Source organism: Ceratina calcarata, unplaced genomic scaffold (assembly GCF_001652005.2).
Source record: "Ceratina calcarata isolate Rehan_Ccalc_2016 unplaced genomic scaffold, ASM165200v1 scaffold289.2, whole genome shotgun sequence".
Classification (NCBI taxonomy): Eukaryota; Metazoa; Arthropoda; class Insecta; order Hymenoptera; family Apidae; genus Ceratina; species Ceratina calcarata.
Window position 1 is genome coordinate 298,373 of NW_017151272.1, and position 19,564 is coordinate 317,936.

Below are 19,564 nucleotides of genomic sequence, written 5' to 3' on the forward strand. Positions count from 1 at the left end.
ATTCTCTTTTCAAACATCTTTACGATACCTCGAGTTATTAAGCAGACCGTTGGAAAAACACGATCTCGATCGACCTTCTTCGAAACGGGCGAAGAAGTCGACACTTCTGAACCCCCCGTGCTTTTAAATGGGTTTTCCTATACTTTCAACTTTCTGCTACGGTACTGTTTTTTCTTACGACGGAGGCATCTCTTGTAATCGTACAAATTTCCCGCTTGTACCGGTTACATATGCCCTCACGGGAGAACCTTCGAGGAGGTCCGAGGACCTTACGCATGCGCGGATTCCGTCGGATTACGTAACCGAAGGATCGACGATCGATCGTGTAATCGACGGATCACTTCGAGATAGGATACCGAAAGTATAACCTCGAACTAGAACGCCGAAAGTATCACTTCGAGCCAGGATACCAAAGTATAATTTCGTGTTAGAATATAGGATCAATAACTCCTAGTCAGAATACGAAACGAATGTTAAAGTGCGAACAATTGTGTGTGACAGTCCCGAGTCCTCCTCGTAAGGAGACACGAACTCCTCCCTCCCCGAAGACGCCAGCGGAGTATTCGGTTATACTCTCGAGCGGAAAATTTCGCCAAAGACCTCTAAGTCTAATAAGTAAGTAAGATTTTTCTTACGGTTACGTTACGGTAACATAAACAGTCCAAAGGCGGCAGTGCGTTACTTGCGATCAAATGAACAAACCGTGGGAACCTGGATAGTGAAATCAGTTTCAGTGGCGGGTAAAATTAGAGCGATCTGTAGTGGCGAATTCTGCGGCACGGTTAAAGTGGTGCCGGCAGGGTGAAATTAGGGCGATTCGAAATTCGAAGTGGCGGATACCGCGGAACGCAAATAGTTTCCAGACTTATGACCGAATCGACTGGAAGAATTACCTGCAGCTGCCGCGCGCACTGTCTGTCGCCATATCTGGATAAATTATCGCGGAAAATTGCCGATGTAAATGAAAATTAATACAACTAACGTTATTCACTTACTTGAATAACAAATCTCGTTTGCGATAAACGCACATTACCGAGTCTCCCAATATACTTGCTCGTTTAACGTTGAATAATTCTCTCCCGGGTTTATTAAAATATTTCGGTACCCGTCATTCCCTGTGACAAAATTTATTTATGAATTATGACGAGCCAGCAGCGTTCGCCAAAAGCGATTTTCGTATGCATTCATCAACGCAACTGTTAAAGAAAAAACTGTAGTTTCCCGAGGAGCGAACGATTCTAAAACGAGACGTACGGACCGTTACGTTTACCCTTACATTTCCACGGAATATATAATTACGTAATGCCGTCTGAGAAGATTTAGGGGAAAGAGCCCTTTCGTGAGAGGGTCGGTCGACACTCCCTCGTCAACGCAGGCGCAGTTTCCGTTCGCTCCTCTCTAACCCTAAACGCAAAGATTACGTAATGGTTACGCTGTAAAAATATTCCTGAACCCCTCGAAGTGATCGTACGATATTCTATGGCCAAGTCAAATCGTCTGTTCTAAGTTTCGTTGAAAATCGAAAGATGAAGTTCGTGTTCATTCTTAAATACCGAAATCCAATTTATCCGAGAAATGAAAGCAAACGAGAAATGGTCGAAGCTTTCACGGCTCTGATCGACCCTCGGCGGTGCAATTTACGTGCACTTGGCCCCGCTACTTCATCCCCTAAATGGGCTTCTTTTGTACTTCGCGCGTTGCCGAAAAAGAAGCAAGAGAAGAGCCATAGAAGCGGCTGTAGTACGAAAAAGGAACAAGAAGAAGAAGAAGAATAATATCCGACGAAGCAACAGCTAGTAGCTGGCGGGATGGGGTCGACATTCGGTTTTAAGTTTGTCACAGTTATAACCAGACGCGAAAGTGGGTTAAACGAAGTTCCACGATACTTCCTCGTGGCACGGTTCGTGAAACGCCGGCTCCGATGCAGCGACCGTGGAAGAGGAGATCACAGGGAGGCGCGGGGTCTCTTAATGTCGCGAGCCAGCGATCGTCGATTAAACCTCAGACGTTCTAAATCTGAGCTGGATGCAGATGATGCTCGTTTTTTCTTTTTTTATTCGCCGAGTAAAAGAGAAACAGGGTCAAAGAGGCTGGCGAGAAAACTGGAGACCGGATAAGATCGTCGGATCGAATCGAAGCACGGAAGTCGCACGAGAGCGGTCGAAAGAGGGCCAGGGGGGATGCTGGCTCGACTCTGGCCAACGTCAAAGGGAGAAACTTGCCGGTTCTAAGTGGCGTGCAAACAAGACGAAGACGATAACTTTATTTACGCTGCTTTATGCACCGGGTGTCCGGAAAAATGACTTTTAAACCCGGCACGAAACTCCGTTTAGCCTCGGTCAGTCCTACTGTCTATGGCACTCGTCTTCTGAACCGAGCCTAGCACCGTTTCGGGGTATAAGCGGCCGTGACAAAAACGTGGGTTAAAGATGCGACGGTGAAAATGGATGGGCAGCCGCTGACTCCCGTGGGCGACGAGCGGACAAAGAGAGAATAAGGAACGAGGAAAAGCGTCCCAAAGAAACAAAGATAAATCGTATTAACACCTATCCAGTACCGTCTACACGGAGCCACCCACTCGACCACCCTCGATGGACACGCGGTTTCGTGTAAGTACACAAGAGATACGCGAGCGGTCCGTCCGTGCGGTGATACGCGCGGCGAAGAAGGAGAGGAGACCGCACGTACGCCGCGCGTAATTCACGCACACGCGGCCGTTCGCGGGCCAGGTATTTGCACATTCCATAGCTGCAGAGACGCGCGGCTGATATATTTAAATATACACGGAGAGGACCGTCGTGTGGGTGTATAACGGGTCTACGTTTGTGCGGAACGTCTGGACGCAGGCGCCGGTAGCCATGGCGACGATTCCTTCGGATTGGCCGCAGCTTCCACTTGAATCCCCTACGTCGACCCCCGCAGCCGGCCTCCGGCTCTGACGTACTATCCGCCACCATCGATAACCCCTCTGGCTTTCCATCTCTCTCCGTCGTTGCCGTACCCTCACCCTCTCTGGCCCACCCTCGTGTCCGTTCCATCCTCGAGCCCCTCCGTCGTCTTCCCAGCTTCCTCTTCCGTTCTTCTTCCTCTCTCTCTCGTCCTTCTCTCGGATTTGGTTATTTCCACGAAAGCGGATATTTGGCAGTCAGTTTTTTAATTCGTAAAACAGTCTTACAGCTGAATTTTATATACCGAATTTAACTCGTTCCTTTGTCGACGCTGTTCAATTATCTCGATAAACGGAACTGTTCGCGCAAAACCAAATGATATTACAACGTCTCGTACAACTCGCAGCTTTCTCGCGTTTCATTAAAGAAGTTTCTCCGGACGGGCTGGCTCGACGATTAATTAACTCGGGTGCGTTATTAGCCGCGCGACGCAGATAAGGCCCGACCGCTTCCGGGTGCGTGGCGACCACACACGCACGCACGCCACGCGAAAACCCGGCCAGGTGAAACGGCACTCGAATCAATTAGCGTCCCGCTTAATGCGAAGAACCGTGCGGCTTCTCGCGCAGCCCTTCCCAACCGCCGCTTTTGACCACGATTCTGTCCGACGCCTGTTGATTCCCCGACATAATCGTTTCCCAGCTAATCTTATTAACCGCTGCCATTGTATCGAACACGAGTATTCGACGACTCCTTGCGAGATCGTGCAACACAGTCTGTGGTCGACAATTTTCTACGGAATAATCACGATTTCTTTTAGGTATCTTTTACCTCTTAGGCACGGCTGAATTTTGCGCGGTGCTGTTTCTCTGTACGGCAGAGTTCAACGCGAATTACGTGTATGTTAGCGACAGCTTATTTTTAAGAGTTGTCAAGGATAGTTAACCCGAAATTCCTCACCTTTTTAAATGGTTTTACGATAGAGACCGATAGTGGCGCATAGTGCCTAAGAAGTTAAATATTTGTTGTTTCAGATATTTTAAATGTTCAGAGTGAAATCGCTCACAAGTCTCGGTTATAATGATTACGCATGGTGCAAAATGCGACCTAACGAATATCCAACGCGTCGTAATCACCGCGTAGAAAGAACGTTTCTCGCGAGGCGAGAGAGAGAGAAAGAGAAAGAGATAGATACACGCGGTTAAATCGTGACGGAAATAATGGCAAAGCAAGCGCAATACGCCGCGCTCGTTTTAATTCGCGGCGTACGAAAACACCAGCCTCTCCAACTCGTCATTGTTATCGGAAAAGCTCGAGGAACGTGCGAGTAGGCAGTCCCAGGACGTTGAAATTTTCCCCTATTTTTTTTTTTTTTTGTTTCGAACGACGTACGAACGGTTGTTGCGTCGAAATTCCGTTTCGCTTCCAAAATTCTTTTCAATCGCTTTCAGTTCTTGCATTCGTGCGTTGCACCCCGCTCAGACGCCCACCGGTTAATTATTATCTCGTTCGAATGATTTCGGACGTCTGGCTTAATGACTCGCGTCCGAGTAAAGAGAAATTTATCTATACGGCGTGTAGCTACGTATCCGTTATGTGTCTGGATGTGTGCACGCGCGCCGAGCAATTTGCCGTTTGACCGTGAGTGCAACTAGAACAAAGAAACAAAGGCAAAAGGATCTGGCGTCGCTGCGAGGTAAACGTTTTGGTGTTCCTTAATGAACCGTGCAGCCGATAATTTGTAGGAAAATGGAGTGAAAGCACGTTACCGAAAATCCTGAGAGAAAAACAACAAGTTTAATAGACACACAGAATGGTTGCTTGTTCGTTAACGAACAACGTAGCGTAAGAAATTAAGTTGAGTAAATGAAATTCCATGCGATTCGGAAACCGCAGCAGTCGTCCCCGAAATATCACGCGCTTCAGAGAGGCAGCCTACCGATCATTATCATGCGCGAGGAGACCGGTGGCGCGTTGCAGACCTCTAGAATTACCGCAGCTTCGAGGGTAATCCAATCCACAGTGGGGACGAGGAAACGTGTTGCAATCAGAATTTCGAAAGAATCCGTAGGAGAATCCCCGGTCGAATCGGTAATCGTGTAACGCGAGCACGCTGATCCTTGGTGTGAGAACATTCGATACCGGAAACGAGAACGCTCGAGATGGCTGTGTCTACTCGCTTTGATGCCCGAAAGAAACGTTGAAACCAGAAGTTCCTCCAAATGCGTTTAAGAAAACGAATCCAAAGTGATAAAACATTTCCCGTATTTTTTATTTACGTTATATCTTGCATCGCACAGATAGATCCAATGAGTATTATTACATAAATTACGATGTAGCTGAGATTTATTTTTGAAAACAAACGAGGACGTCGAAAGTTCGATTATCCAGTTCGTCATCGAGGCAGAGGAGGCTAGATGCATATACAAGTAGGGAGGGTGCGTGGGCGGGTGTACATGGATGGACCGTGTGCAGTCGAATACCTCGGTAAATATGTGGGCCGTAACTAGGAAGCTGTGCACGCGAGAACCGTGTCCGGATACTCGTCTACTTAAAAAGTAAAAAAAAAAAAAAATAAAGAGGGAGAGAAAGAGAGAAACGGAGAGAAAATAGGGAAAAATATGAACCACCAATGCCGCGCCGGCCATGCACGGTATGCTCGATTTAAATGCGCACGCTCAATTATTTCCCAAGATGTATTTACAGGGAAGGGAGGGAAGGAGTAACGTCTCCTATGTACGTAGCGTTATTACTTCCCGGGATTTTAATATCACTCTTCATTTTCCACGAGGAATTTAATCAATTTCGAAATCGCATAAGAATCTGTGTACAGTTTTACCAGGAACCGGAGTACCGTTTGTTTGCCACGGGAGAACGAATCGTTAGGTGCAAATATGCTACGCGGCGCAAAGGCCACAGGTGGACGTACGATTAATCCCTCCTGGGTGAAACCACAGTTTGTTTTCCTTTCGCGGTATATTTTTTCCCCGTTCTTTTGCCTTTATTTTTTTGTAAAATTGATACTCGAAGGGAAAATCACGCGGACGCGTACCGATTTTACAAAATCCTCCAAAACTAGGAGCTTTTCGTTCCACCTGGCGAGCCGAGGGAGGAGAGCAGCGGGAACGAACGGACGGGACGGAGACACGAGACCGGACGATGGAACGCAGTAGCGAACGAAATTTCGAAGCGCGACACGGCCAATAATGATTTATTTTCAACGAATTTACAGAGCGGACTGCATTTTTCGCGAATTTATTAAAGGGCTCTGGACGTCGTGCAGCTGTTTAATTGAAAAAGCCCCGGCACGCGAATTTACCGTTAAATAATTGTTGTGTTTTTCGACGCGCCGGCCGTAATTTCGCGGGCGCGAAAAAATGCAATCTCGCCCAATATTTGCACGTGGCCCGATTTCCCCGGTGATAATCCCATCGTTTAACTCGAATTCGTCCCGACGAAAATTAGCACCGCGATGAGAGAAATTGCAACGGCGATTATTGCTAACTCCGAACAGAAACGCGCGGGGGACGCGGAGCGGAAGGGAGGGATCGATCGGGACGCAAGGGTTTGAATAAGGAATCCCCAATGCACACCGCTCGCGCAAATAACCATCGAGAAATAAATACCCGAAAGCATATATAGGGGTGAAAGACACGCGCGCGCCTAGTAACTCGCCTGACAAACAAGGAGCGGACGCGAAAGGGAGAGAATGCACTGTTTAAAGTGCAACGTCGTCCGCCGGTCGCGAACGTGGTCGTTCGCCGCGGAGCGGTCTTTCCTCACCCCGCCACCGACGATTTCTCTGCCCCCACCAGTCGCCGCATCACCGTCTCTCTCCGTTTCTCTCCGAACCTAACCACCCCCGCGACGAGCACGGTCTCGGTAGAGACCCTCTCCTCCGCGACCCTCGTGGCATGGCCCTGGTCGACCGAACGAGGGAGAGAACCCTTCCTCCCTGCCGCCAGAGCGCCTACGCCTCCCGCGTTGCCCCGGCAACCCCGGCTTGGGGTTGGCCTCCGCCTCTTCCGTGCTCCATTCACGGCAACCACCCGTGTTCGTCCCGCGTCGTTTCCGCGGAGCAGCTTCTCCTCGTGCACATCGACACAGCTACGGTCAGAGCGAGTGGGCGAACGAGAAAACGAGAGAGAGAGAGAGAGAGAGAGAGACAGGCTCCTTCTCCTCTTCCTCCGGTCGCGCTTCGCTACCCTGCCACGCCGAACAGCTTCAACTCGGGTCCAACCCCCCGCTGCACGCCTCGTTCTTCTCTCTTCGCCCTTCTACTAGCCTCGTTTCGCGTCGGGGAGAAGAACCGAGGAGAGGAGAAGAATGACGCGACTTGGCCGCGATCGTGTGTGCGGAACGGGAAAGAGAGGATCGAGGGAGGACGCCGGCTCCTCTGGAAGCCAACCGGATTAACGTATCCCCGAATAATTCATGCATATTCGCCGTACGAGAAACGACGACGACCACCTTCCGCGGGCCAATTTCAGCCCCGCGTTCCCGCGTATCCACGCTGGTCGTCCTCTCTATGGCGAGCAGCGAGAAGACGCTGTCATATTATATCGTCCTTGTCCGCAGCGACGCGTTGTATTGAGAAAATATTATCGATCGCGAGAGCGCGCGCGCCTGCGACTCGCTCCCGTCCTCCTCCCGGTCCGACCCTGCGGGAGCGGCCCGCGGGGAAGAACGTGAGAATTTCAGCGTGGTCGATCCTCGCTTCCCTCGGTGGGACGACGATGCGCAGTTCGGGTACGTAAGCGAGCACCCGAAGCGAACCGGAAGCGGGCCGCGCAGGTAATCGAAAGCCGGAACGGCAAATTGGGATTGTTAACTCGCGCTACGAGCTCTCTCGGTCAGATGCCGTTTCTAAGAGCATTCTATAACGGAACGTTCTGCGTGCACATTCGAAATTAGCCAAGAATCGTTTCTGCATCGAGATCTCTCTGTTCCGAACAGAAATCATGTCGAAAGATTTTGCTCGTCACGCGAGAAACGAATCAGCGCGTCTACCGCGAGACGAGCCACCCCTCGATTTTCACCCCGGCAGGAGCTGAAAAACGCGACGCGTTCTTTACACTCGTCGAACGCGTCGCGTGTTGCACCTACGTGTGTGCAGTCGAGCGAATCGAATTTCCACGTGCGTGTCAACTGCAGAAGAGACCCGGAGGGGCGAAAGGGGGCAGTGGGACGGTGAGGAAGGGTGACGCGGCAGCGTTCCTCTCTCCGCGTCGGGCTGTGTAGCCCGAAAAAGCGGCGACCCTCTTAACGTCGCCGAGGCAGTCTCTTACGATGTTACGCCGATGGTGAAGGGTGGAACACCCCTCGGGTGGGTGGGTGCGCGCCGCGCCGGCTTTTTCTATCTGAAATAGGGTGAATCGAATTGACGCCGCGTAAGAGGCTGAACGACGCTCGGATTCGATCTTCCGGATGGAGGAGTCGCGAGCATCTCGCGACTTCCTTCCACGAAAGGGAAACATCGCCAGGAGGGGGTTAAATCGGTGGTAAACTCTTATTCCGTTCGCGACGACGACGTTCAGAAGAGGAACATGGAATCCTTGTCGCGAGGGTGCCTTCCCTCAGGTTCTACGACTCCGTTGGAACGCGTCTGCTGATGTTCGCCGATTAAAACGCTGAACTGAACTCTTCACTATCCTCTCTCCAATTGGAAATATGAACCAATGCGCAGCGCGACGTATTTAAGAGTATCTGTGAAAGGACAGACGGTATCGGGACAATTCTCCATTATTCTTTCGCGAACGTTTTGCAACCGGGAACGTTATCGGTAGACCGTGTCATTAATTTCTCTCTGTCGATACACGGTAGAGAGAGACCGGTCGAGGCGCACAATCGAGGGAGAGGAAAAAGGGCGTGCTGATACGCGATTATCGTCTTTAAAACACGGTTTCGCTCGGGTCACTGCCGGTACATGGAAAAGCTCTATATCAGGCCCATAACCACGCGGATTGACGGCGTTCCGGGACAGATAACCCAATTAAAAAGTTACGCGGCCGGGCGTGCATAGGTAGGTTTCTGTCGGCGAAGAAAACGCGTCGCCTTACCTCGTTCCCGAGATAGTACCGTTCGGTACACTTTCCCCAGATTGAAACGAGTACGGCCAGTTTCCATCCCGGGGTGTCGATACCCAGTTATTTCTTTTTTCTTCGATACACTTTTAACAGTTGAACCAGAGCAAACGCGAACAGAACTCATTTTCTCGATTAAAGTTCATTTATTGATAGAAACACTGTTTCTCGCTTATAAAATCTTAAACGACGAGATGTTCCTAAGGAGTAAATCGTCGATTGCCAGCTGTTAATGAATCAATCGCAAAGCGTTCAATCGAACGAATCAAAAGCATCGAACGATTTCCGTGGGAGAGCGGCTGGCTGATGCCGTACCACGCACGTCCGGATCTACTGTGTCGAACAAAGCGGTTTTCAGTCGCTGCCTAAGCCTTAAGTGCGGTACATACGCTTCCCAGTTTATACGAGTTCTACTTTCACCGGTTCAGCTTTTGTCTTCCTCGTATTTATGAAAAAGATTATTATAAAAAAGGAGGACTGCCTGCGTTGGGTCTTGTGTGGTCGTATGCGCATCGAGGTTCGAGCCTCCTCTTTAATCTGAATTCGCGAGCAATGTCTATTTGATTCTCGAAGAGTTTCGATTCGGTACATCGATATTCGGTGGGATTTCATGGTTTGTATATTATTGGGCGAGTGTGGACGGAGCTTTAGGGGGGTTCGCGGCGGTATGCGAGGTTCGAATTCCGGACGTGGAGGAGACAACGCGTACCGGAAAGTAATCACGCGTACACCAGCCGGGGCCTGGCTGGCTACAGAGAGGAAGGCCGATCGATTAGCCTGTATCCGCGATACGTACGCCGACGCCGCGCACCGCAACTACGTGACAAATATTATCGCGATCGACCGACCAGCTGCGTTTGATGTGGACGCGTTTATGAAATGCCGACACGCCGATAATCATGCGTGACCAGCGCCCAAGGCTAAATCCGATTTGCAATATTAAGCCGCTGCCCGTTGTCCACCGGAGACCGAAGCGGGGTCCACGCGTAGACGCGGGGCCTTCTTATCGGACCCGCCTTCTGACTAATTAAAGAAGTCGCGTGGCCTAGCGGAGGTTTCGATCCGAGGGAAAAGATAGAAATGTATTTTTGTACGAGAGAGAATTTTTTACACGGAGAATAGTTAGCGCAGATTGAGAATTTGAATGACAAAAGTGCGCGTCTGTAGGAGATAGTTTCACTGCAATTTCAAATCGTGTTGATCGGCAAAAATTGGATCCGAAGGTAGACACTCGAGGCTAATGGAGCTCCAGATCGCCATGGAGCTCCAAGCCAACACTCGACGCGTCGTTATCGGCGTCGATTTCAATTAATCGTTTCGCCAGAGTGAATAGATACCGGGCCTGTCTATAGCGACAGATCACTTTTTTCTACCATACGATCGGGAACTGTAATACTTCCTATTGATCACTAACTTTTTGTCTAATAATTGAAAAAACAGTTTCACCCTTCGAACGGGATAATTACTCATTGGAAGAACGAGAAATTGTAAAAGTAATAATATATTATAACAACAATGTTATTCGAGTTAACAACAGTATTGCTCGAAGCGAACTTAGGCTTCGCATGGACTCACGATCGACATTTTTCAACAGTTACGATTCCTCGATGACGACGAATCGAGGCACGATCGGACGAGACACCTCGCTAAAGTCAAAATACTAAGAATCGATCTGACCAATCGTGTCGCACGTGTGTCTGTGTCGAAACGGAGAGTGCACGCATCTCTCCGAACAGAGCGTTGATCTTTCGCTCTAGTTACGAAAAAAAAAACCTCGCAAATGTCCGCCTCTCTGGCGTGCAAATTGGAGCACCGATAAACGCGGCTCGCTCGATCTACCCTCTTTCCAAGGGGAACGTCTATTCCGGTAACTGCGTTCCGTGACACGAAGACGAACACGTTCACCCCTCGTGCATCTCGGAGAGCATTTACGCGAACTCGACGATCGTGACAGACGATGCTCATCGATCTCGACGCGAAGACTCAAAATATCGAAGCCAAAGTCATGGCAATTTATTGTACATCTTAATCGTGATCGGAATAAAGAAGTGCACGGAACGGGACTCGAATGTAGGTCATCGATCTACTCAGTGCGTCGCTAAATCCGTGACATCTGTCTCGACCGTCGTCGGTCCAACGAGACTCACGCCCTGACGCTTAGCATGGGAGAGCATCTTTTGCATACGAGCACTGTCTGCACATCCGGCACCGGATAAAGTCTCTTTCCCGCTCCGGTCCGCGAGTCGACTCCCTCTCTCCTTCTCGCGTGTCCTCCTCCTGCCCTGTTCCTTCTGTTACCGACGACACGGTTCTCTCTTTCTGGCTCCCGTGGCGCTCGCTCGCCCGTGTTCCCGTTCTCTCGCTCTATCCGCCCCCGCCCCCGTGGCATGCCAACCAACGAGCCGGGGCCGCTTTCGCTTTGTGCGCGCCGGGGCGGCGGTACATCAAAGCCTTCTAGTTCCCGCTCCGGCCTTTGACGGCTGCGTCGCGGCCGCTCGCTCAGTCATCGCTCGGTAGGCGAAGCCGGCACGCCGTGGATGAGCGGACGCGCGCGCGCGAACGCTCGCCGAATCCTGCGGAATCCTCGCCAGGATCGCCTGGCAAGGAGATTCCCTGAACGTCGTCGACGATGTCGCCCCGTGGCACCAAGTGCACGCGTCTGAACGCGAGGCCAAACGGCAAGAAGTTCAGCCGCGGCTCGAGTCATCGTCATCATCACGATCGTCAGCCGGACCAACAGCACGGACAGACAGAGGCCGTGGCCAGAGAAGAGACAGCGGATGTCGAGGAAAGGAGCACAAGAAATGACGAATCGGTCAACGGAAGCAGCACGACGGCGACGACGACGAGCAGCAGGACGAGTAAGTCCGTGGTAGCGGCGGCGCGCGAGGGTGGTCGATCGTCGTGGCGCATGCGCCAACCCCTGGAGAGCGGCCTCGAGCCCCGTGAAAACGGAATCCCGGTGCAGCGATGGCCGCCGACCAGCGAGCAGCGACGCTGCGATCAGAATCGACCGGAAACGGAACCCAGCCACGGAGATGCGTCCTCGTCCAGCTCGCTCTCCTCGCCGGCGTTGTCCGCCTACACGGATGCCTCCTCTGCAAGATCGACTTCACCGCCGTCGAGCGTCTCGTCCCCGGCGTGTTCGATCTCCTCCGTCTGCACCGGCTTCCGCAAGGAGAATGATCACGAGGAGAACGCCCGAGCGAGAGGCGGCGATCAGGACAGGATCAGGAAACGGAAACAGGAGCGACAGTGTTCCAGAGTATGCGGCGCCAAGGACGACGCGATAACGGACAAATCTGCGACCACCTCGATGTCCACCAGCGTTCCCACCTCCTCGCCGTTCTCGTCCTCCGTCTCCACGACTTCCGACAGGCCCGCCGAGCAGCCGGCGCATCTTCGTTACCCGCCCGTACCCCACACCACGGTCATCGAAAGCCTGAGGAACGCTTTGGAGAGCTACGACCGTAGCAGGATCTACCTCGCACATGTGGCGTTCCTAGATTGGCGGGATTTGCCGGGACGACGCCGCGCCGCCACGGGCAACGACGAGAAGGTGTGGGTGGTGGGGGCTGCGGATCACGAGGGTCATCACAGGACCCGATTACTCGTCACGGGCCGCCACTGGCTACCACGTTGCCTCAGGAGAGTGAACATGCTGAGCCAACCGGTGATCTACGCTGGCGGTGGCAGGGGTTCCCTGACGGTCGACTTGTTCCTTTGGTGGTTTCATCGAGAATTCGCAGTGACCGCGATGGCCATGCACCCCGACGGTGCCATCCTAGTCGCGGAGAGCGCTGAGTACTTGCCGCCGGAAGCTGACTGCGTAGCTGCCGACGGATTGGTCAGGCTGTTCGTGGTACCGAAAGATTGCCTGGAGACAGGGATCGTCATCAGAGAGCTGAGAGTGAGACTGGCAACGGGAATCCTCTCCAGAGCCTGTTACGACGTTTATAAGAGAGTCTCGAACAAGGAGACCAATCGCCTGCACACGTATCTGAAGAGATTCACTCTGAAAGAAGCGTTCGCCGATCTTCACCGAGCCTGGCTCAGCATCAGATCCGACACGTTCGCCAGGAGCTGGATCCTTCCTCGCGATCGCGACGAATCCTCGATCGACTGCTCGACGACCCACGCCGGTCCCAGCTTGTCCTCTCGCGCGCACATCGATCAGGACGACGATAGATTGCTCCTGATAGAGCTGCAGAACGTGGCCAGAGAAATGGGTTTGGAGGTCAACGACGAGGAGCTGAGCAAGTGGATCCTCGAGCAAGGAAACGAGGCGTCGACGCGGCGCGTCGGGAGGAATGAGCTCGATGAGGATCATTGCCGCGTGAAGATCGAGGCGGAGGAGAAGTGGGCCGATTACGAGGTAGGGAAGCAACAAGGGACCGACGCGGAGGACGATGAGGACGAGGACGAAGAGAACGAGGACGAGCCCACCGCGGAAGAGACTGTCGGTCTACTGTCGAGGGTGCTGACTTGGATGGAAAGGGAGCCCTTCGATCCAGGACTGTTACTCACCGTCAGATCGATGCGCGATATCGCCGCACTCATGGTAAGCACCGACTGATAAGAGACAACCACTCGAGGCGTATCGATCGCCGAAGTGAACAGAGAGAGGAAGAGGAGGCGCACTTGCGACCTTGCGAGGCCTCCGCGGCCAGATTGAACTAATTCTCGTCGACGTACTGGTTAGAAAGAGCAGAAGAAAAGGGACGGGGGATGGGGACGCGACGAGTCGCGCGAGAGGACGGTTGAAGGGCCACTCGAATTCGGCGATACACGTAGCTCGGCCCCCCCTGCCTTTCGGAAAAGCCGAACGGGGAATGAAGCCCTCGAACGTTCGAGGACCGCCGTCTTTGCAAATTAATGCTCGAACTCGTCCTCGATAAGCGCGTTTCTCCCCTTCGAGAGTTTATTGAATTGTATATTATATTTTTACCTTCTCGACGGAGAAGCACGACTTTTTAGCCGTCGTCCTTCTCCTTACCTCGTGTCTGCTTCAAACCGGGAGAAACCGAAATGGTACTCGATGTGGATCCAATAAATCAGATACTACTTCTGTGACATAAACTTAATTACGTACAGCGGATAGTTTGATAAATCGAAGTACTCTTTGTTTCGATTATCATTGACTCGTACTACTCGTTTTCGTCCACGATCATTTTTTATTGCACTAATTTCACATGTTTCGTCCGAGCCCACTCGTTCGTTTTTTACGAACGTGTCTCGGAGGCTCGAAATTCAATTAGCGGCAGACGTACGAAAGACGACACACCATCGATCAAACGACGGGACGGAGAAAAGGAATCAATTTGTATCGTCTCACGCAAACACCTGTCGATGCTTCCGGGGGCATCAATTAATTAATTGATATCCCCGGGCGGACTACTAATTACCCGGTTGCATTAACGAAGCATTAATCAACAGGGTATTAATTAATTACTCGATAACGATAATGCAACGTTGACACGCGAGTCCTGTACACCGCGCGTACACGCTTCGACGTCGATTCACATTGCCGTACGGTGCATACGTACGAGTGCATACGTGCGCGGTACTCGTTTCGATTTCGCAACTACACGTCTCAGTGCTAATCGTATCTTTCTCTTCCGGTTTGATTTACAGGCGAGCAAGATGGGCCTGGCGGGGACGCATCCGAGCGGGTTGCCGTTCTTCTGTCCCAACGGGGACCACCTGACTCAACCACCGCCTGCTCATATGGGAATCCCACCGTACGGAACGCTGGACGCAGGCAAAGCAGCCGCGGCAGCAGGTGAGTACTGAATTTCGATCTGTGATAAGTCGAGACTTTTAATTGAACCGAATACCGATGGATGGATACGAATTTCCTTATAGAATTTGGATTTGAATTTCAAATTCGAATTACATCTGTTAAACCTCATTAGTTTTTAATTATAAAGTTTCGTCTTGAGCCGACGAAACAAGACGAATTTTCCACCCTCCTGTTGATTCAATAATTCTTTTACAAAGTTAAACCGCTGGCATCAACGCAAATATTGACAACCCACTCGAATTGTAATTGATGGAATACTTCTCCCTATAACAGAGCAACCAGGGCTCACGCCGCGACTCTTCTCTAATCATTTCATTGTATCGATCCGTGCAAATATTAACGTCGTCTATATTCCATGCGAAACTGCACAAACAAGTCAGGGTAGCCGAAATTACCACGCAAAACAACGTATCCGGTCTTCGTTTTAAAAGCAGAATTTCTGAAACGATAGAGTTCGAATTTCCAATTCGAAATTAAGCATTCCCTCGATCTTGACTAATTCCAACGTCTAAAGCGAGGCACTTAAAAAGTAACCAACACCACTCGTAAAATCCCTCGTCGATCAAACCTGCTGTTTCCAGAATTGTTCCAAGAGTCGTCTCCCTCGGGTCTGCCCCGGGAATTCCGGTTAGCGGGCTGCGCAGTGTCCTTTGCTCTCGAGGCAAATTAAAACTCGTCACCGTCCACGATGGTCCCCGTTGTTGGTAGTCGTGCAAACATTGATATTCCTACGGGGTCCTAATTGAAGGAATATTTCTTATCGAGTCGAGGGTCCGTCGGCGATGCCGAGACTCGAACCGAAGCGAGATCATCCCCAGAGAAGGGACAAAGAGAGTAACAAAGAGGAAGGCCTGAGGGACGGAGAGAGACGGACACGGGAAGTGGCGGTGGGATAAGAGAGAGAAGAGAGGCTCGCGAACTGGCGTCAAGTAGGAGAATAAGAGGAGGACTCACCATTAGGCTAATCAGCCAGGCATGCAGCCTCCCTCTGGCGCCAGGTCAAGGGGGTTTCAACCCGCCCTCTCTATTTCTACAGCTTCTCTCCTCTTCCACTCCCGCCCCCAATGAGACCGCCTCTCCCCAGCCTTTTGGGAACCCTTCGCTATCAACCATCGGCTGTGGATTAACAGTCGATGGCTGAACTATTTTCCCAGTGCACCACCGATTTCCATCCAACGTCGAGTAGTTTTAACCCATTCATCGCTGTGTGAGTCTTCCATCGGGTTTCCAATTAAACGGAAGTGTCGTGTCAAAGTTCGTTCTTAACTCCCACAGTGTAAGGAACGGATGACAGCGATGATACGTGTTTGGGGACTCTGCGAATACTTCGTTCCTCGACGGTGAAATTTTTAGATTTTTTTTAGGAGCGCTAGACGAGATAAAGTTGAAGAGGGATTTTGAAGCACCGCGTGGTTTCGCATTAATTCGGAGGAAATTCTTGACTAACCCTCGAGGTCGATTTTTCTTCCGCTCAGGTAGAAATCTCTTCCCGCGCGTTTTATCAGGTATATGTTTTTGAAGCTATGATTTCCCATCGCTGTTTATTACATTCGATCAGGAACGTTCCGTATATGACTAGCCACTCTAATTACGCCCGATCATTTTCACAGTATCTCGCCCCCGACGTTTTTTTAAGAGAAATAAAATCTGAATGAGAACGATCTCGATTCTCGAAGGGCACCGGATATCGTTTCCGCGTGAGACCCGAGAGGATCGCGAGAACTGCCAAATCCTGTTCGTGTTTGCGCGCGCGCTATCTTTCTCTCCACCGACCACCCCTCCTCGAGGCACCCTCGGCCACGTCCCCCAGGTCCCTAGAATATGTAGATGGGGTTGATAGCGTTTATGCACGACTACGAGTTCGTACGGCGGCTCGGGTTCTTTGTCTTGCAAACGAGCAAGCATTTTCTCCCCTCCTTTTCCTTCCTCTCATCCTCCGCAGCCGCCGAGAGTTCGACCCTCGCTCCTTTCCCTCCAGCTCGACGAGAATCCGACCCTGTCTCCGTTCCTCTCTCGGAGGGTTTCTCGCCGCTGTTCACCAGCCACCCACTCGCTCACCCGTGCGTCTCTCGTGCCACGTAGCACCCGACCGAGAGCACCGTCGCCACCTCTCTCGTTCGACCCTCCTCTTCACCCTGTTCGTCCCCGTCTCCGTTCGTTCTCTACCTGCGCACCTGTCCTCGTCTCTCTCGAATCGTGTCCTCTCCCCGGTTCGAGAGTTTCGAAACAACCCCCGTGGCCGAAACCACCCCTCGCTCTCACGAATCTCGTCGCGTTCTCACTCGCGGGAATATATTTCTAATTAGCACCACTTTTCGCTCCTCGACCGCGTGTTTATTGCAGGATTCCACGGAATCGAGCAAGGCAGAGGGTCGAAAGGATCTCGCCGAGCGCCGCCATTGATCCGCTTAATTTTTCTCTTCCCCCGCGAGCCTCGAACGGCCTCACTTTCGTACGGTTCGTCGCGATTACCGACCGTTTCTCCTCGCTGATTTCTATAGACCGTTTCTCCGTCGTTATCATCGTTACACGATTGCTCACAATTAAATTTCGATATAGTTCTCTTCGGGAGATCGCCTAATATGTTTTTAAAGGGAACCGTTCTCCCGCAACAATGAGCCGATCCGAGCCCCGGCCAGCTCGAGTGAAAGTAAATCGAACCAGTCGATTAATAGACATAATAGAACGTCAAACAAGGGAAGGGGAGTATCATAGTCACCCTCGTGGCAACCCCCCGGCGAGCGGCCGCGGAAGCCACTTGGCCTCTTTCACTGGCTGCCTGCGATTCTTCGAGCATCGTAATCCTTCACAAGTAGCTTCTCCAGTTTTTCTCCCGTGCGTGCGGTCACTTTGACGTCTTCCTCTTCGCGCGTGTCGCGCCGCAAATACACACTTTTCGAGTGTTAAAATACCACTCGGACGCGTACGATCGTTCCGAGAGAACCCGATTCTCGAGACGTTCTCGCGTCAACATGTTTCGTTACTCGCCGCGAGACGAGCTCGAGGTAAAATCAAATTCATTTATATCGAAAGCGACGACGATCGTTCAGAATTTGTCTTTCGGTTTGACATGATTTTCAACAAAGACGGTATGACGTCTAACCCTATAATGTCTGTAATACCCAGACGCGATTAAAGCATCGGTCTAACCCTCGTTCCTTTGACGATTTCATCCCGGAGACCGCAGTTCCTCCCCCTGGTACTCGGTCCCTCGTCTTCCGGCGGTAACTGCGATCGGGTAAATGTTAACGATAGCTTCTAATAGAGCGGAGCAGACGGTCTCGGTTAGAACGAAGCCACTTCCCTGTTCCCTTTCCAATAAAAAAAAGAAAAATAGTCAAAAAGCGTCGAAGTCGTCGACCGAAGGAAGAGAAGCGAGGCGGGAGCTGGAACGAGGGACGGAAAGACAGAGAATATCGCGGTATACGGAACACCGGGAGCTCGAGTTGTTCGAGAATAAAAGAGTAATTTTCCGGGTGGTGAGACCCCGATAATGGGGTTGCAGACTGCCGAGTCGACTGGAAAGTGATTAAGCACACATGACGGAGCCCGCGGACTCGCCAGGATATTACGAGCCACCCCTTTCAACCCGCCCTCTTCCCCAATGGTTCCCTTATATCATCCAGCTTTCTTCCGCCCCGCACCGCTCCGCGGTTCGTACTTCTAATTCTCGGTCCCTTACCTCGTTCGTACGCGGTATCGGACAGATAACGATCCCTTCCTGCGTATTTTCACCAACACCTTTTAGTCAGATTCGTTCGTCCGATCGATACTTGCCGAACGATTTCAATTCTCCCCGAGCAAATAGACAGATCGCGCGGTACAACGTATCGACGGGCTCCCGAAATTCCGACAAACAAGCCGTCACACCCAAAACAATCTCTAAGACCCCTAATCCTCTCAGCGTCCACACTTCAGAGTCCCTCCGCCTCCTCGAGTAACATCAAAACGAAGCTCGTACCCGCCTCACAAACGGCACGAGACCGTCCGGCAATCGAGAGAGCCCCAGGATCTCTTTACGGTCCACCGATAGGCGGTGGTCGTTATCCAGGGGGGGAGACTTGAAGTGGCCCTATCGTGGAAAACCACGCGTTGACCGATTTCGTGAACCGAACGAAAGCCTCCGGGACATGTTCAACCCGCGAAACGTAAAAAGGAACACGAAACGGATGGGTGGAAGGTGAAAAGAGAGTCGGTCCACGACGTCCGAGAGAGAGAAAGAGGGCGACAGTGGAAAGGGGAGAAGTATTGGCCTCGTCAAGCGGTTTCAGGCTTGCCGATATTCCGGCCGCTCCTCGTCGACCCTTATGAAGCCAATTACACTTCGTCTCGCCAAAGGCACCCCACTTATACCCCAGCAGTCGACGTTTCTGGGGCTCCTCGGGGGCCGCGAACGTTTCTGCAGCACGTACCTACCGGTTATGTATTAGATACCGCCACTCCATAAGCCGCGCACCCCTTTTTCGTACCTCGCGTACGTCATCCTGTGCGACGATACACCGGGTTCACGGTAATTGTTCGCGAAATCAAACGAACTTCGATTACATCTCGTTTTCGACCCTTTCAGTTCGAACTTCCATTTCCCAAATCAAATAATCGTACTTTGAAAAATAGTGTAAGGAATGCTTAGATTCGAAGGATAAAATGCAAACGAGTCGTTCTTACGAGGGACGGTTATTGAACTACGGGCAACGATCGTATTTGCGCTGCAAACCGAGTTCGATATTAAAAGGATGTATTGGCTATACACTACAGTCAATCCCAAAAGTTTATGTACCTTAGAAAAACGC

General features: G+C 51.4%; 1 protein-coding gene across 6 annotated transcripts in view; it reads left to right on the forward strand.

Moving 5' to 3' along the window:
- The window catches only part of LOC108623756 (protein pangolin, isoforms A/H/I/S), a 161,016-nt gene that overhangs the window by 121,213 nt on the left and 20,239 nt on the right, over nt 1-19,564 (forward strand). For 5 of the 6 annotated variants that reach the window (XM_018022518.2, XM_018022516.2, XM_018022517.2 and 2 more), the window contains exons 1-2: nt 11,493-13,532; nt 14,606-14,753. In XM_018022518.2, coding sequence (XP_017878007.1) covers nt 11,601-13,532; nt 14,606-14,753 — 2,080 coding nt within the window. In that variant the 5' untranslated portion in view covers nt 11,493-11,600. Of the gene's footprint in view, nt 1-11,492; nt 13,533-14,605; nt 14,754-19,564 lie in introns of those variants that run through there. The other variant, XM_018022521.2, reaches the window with a different exon arrangement.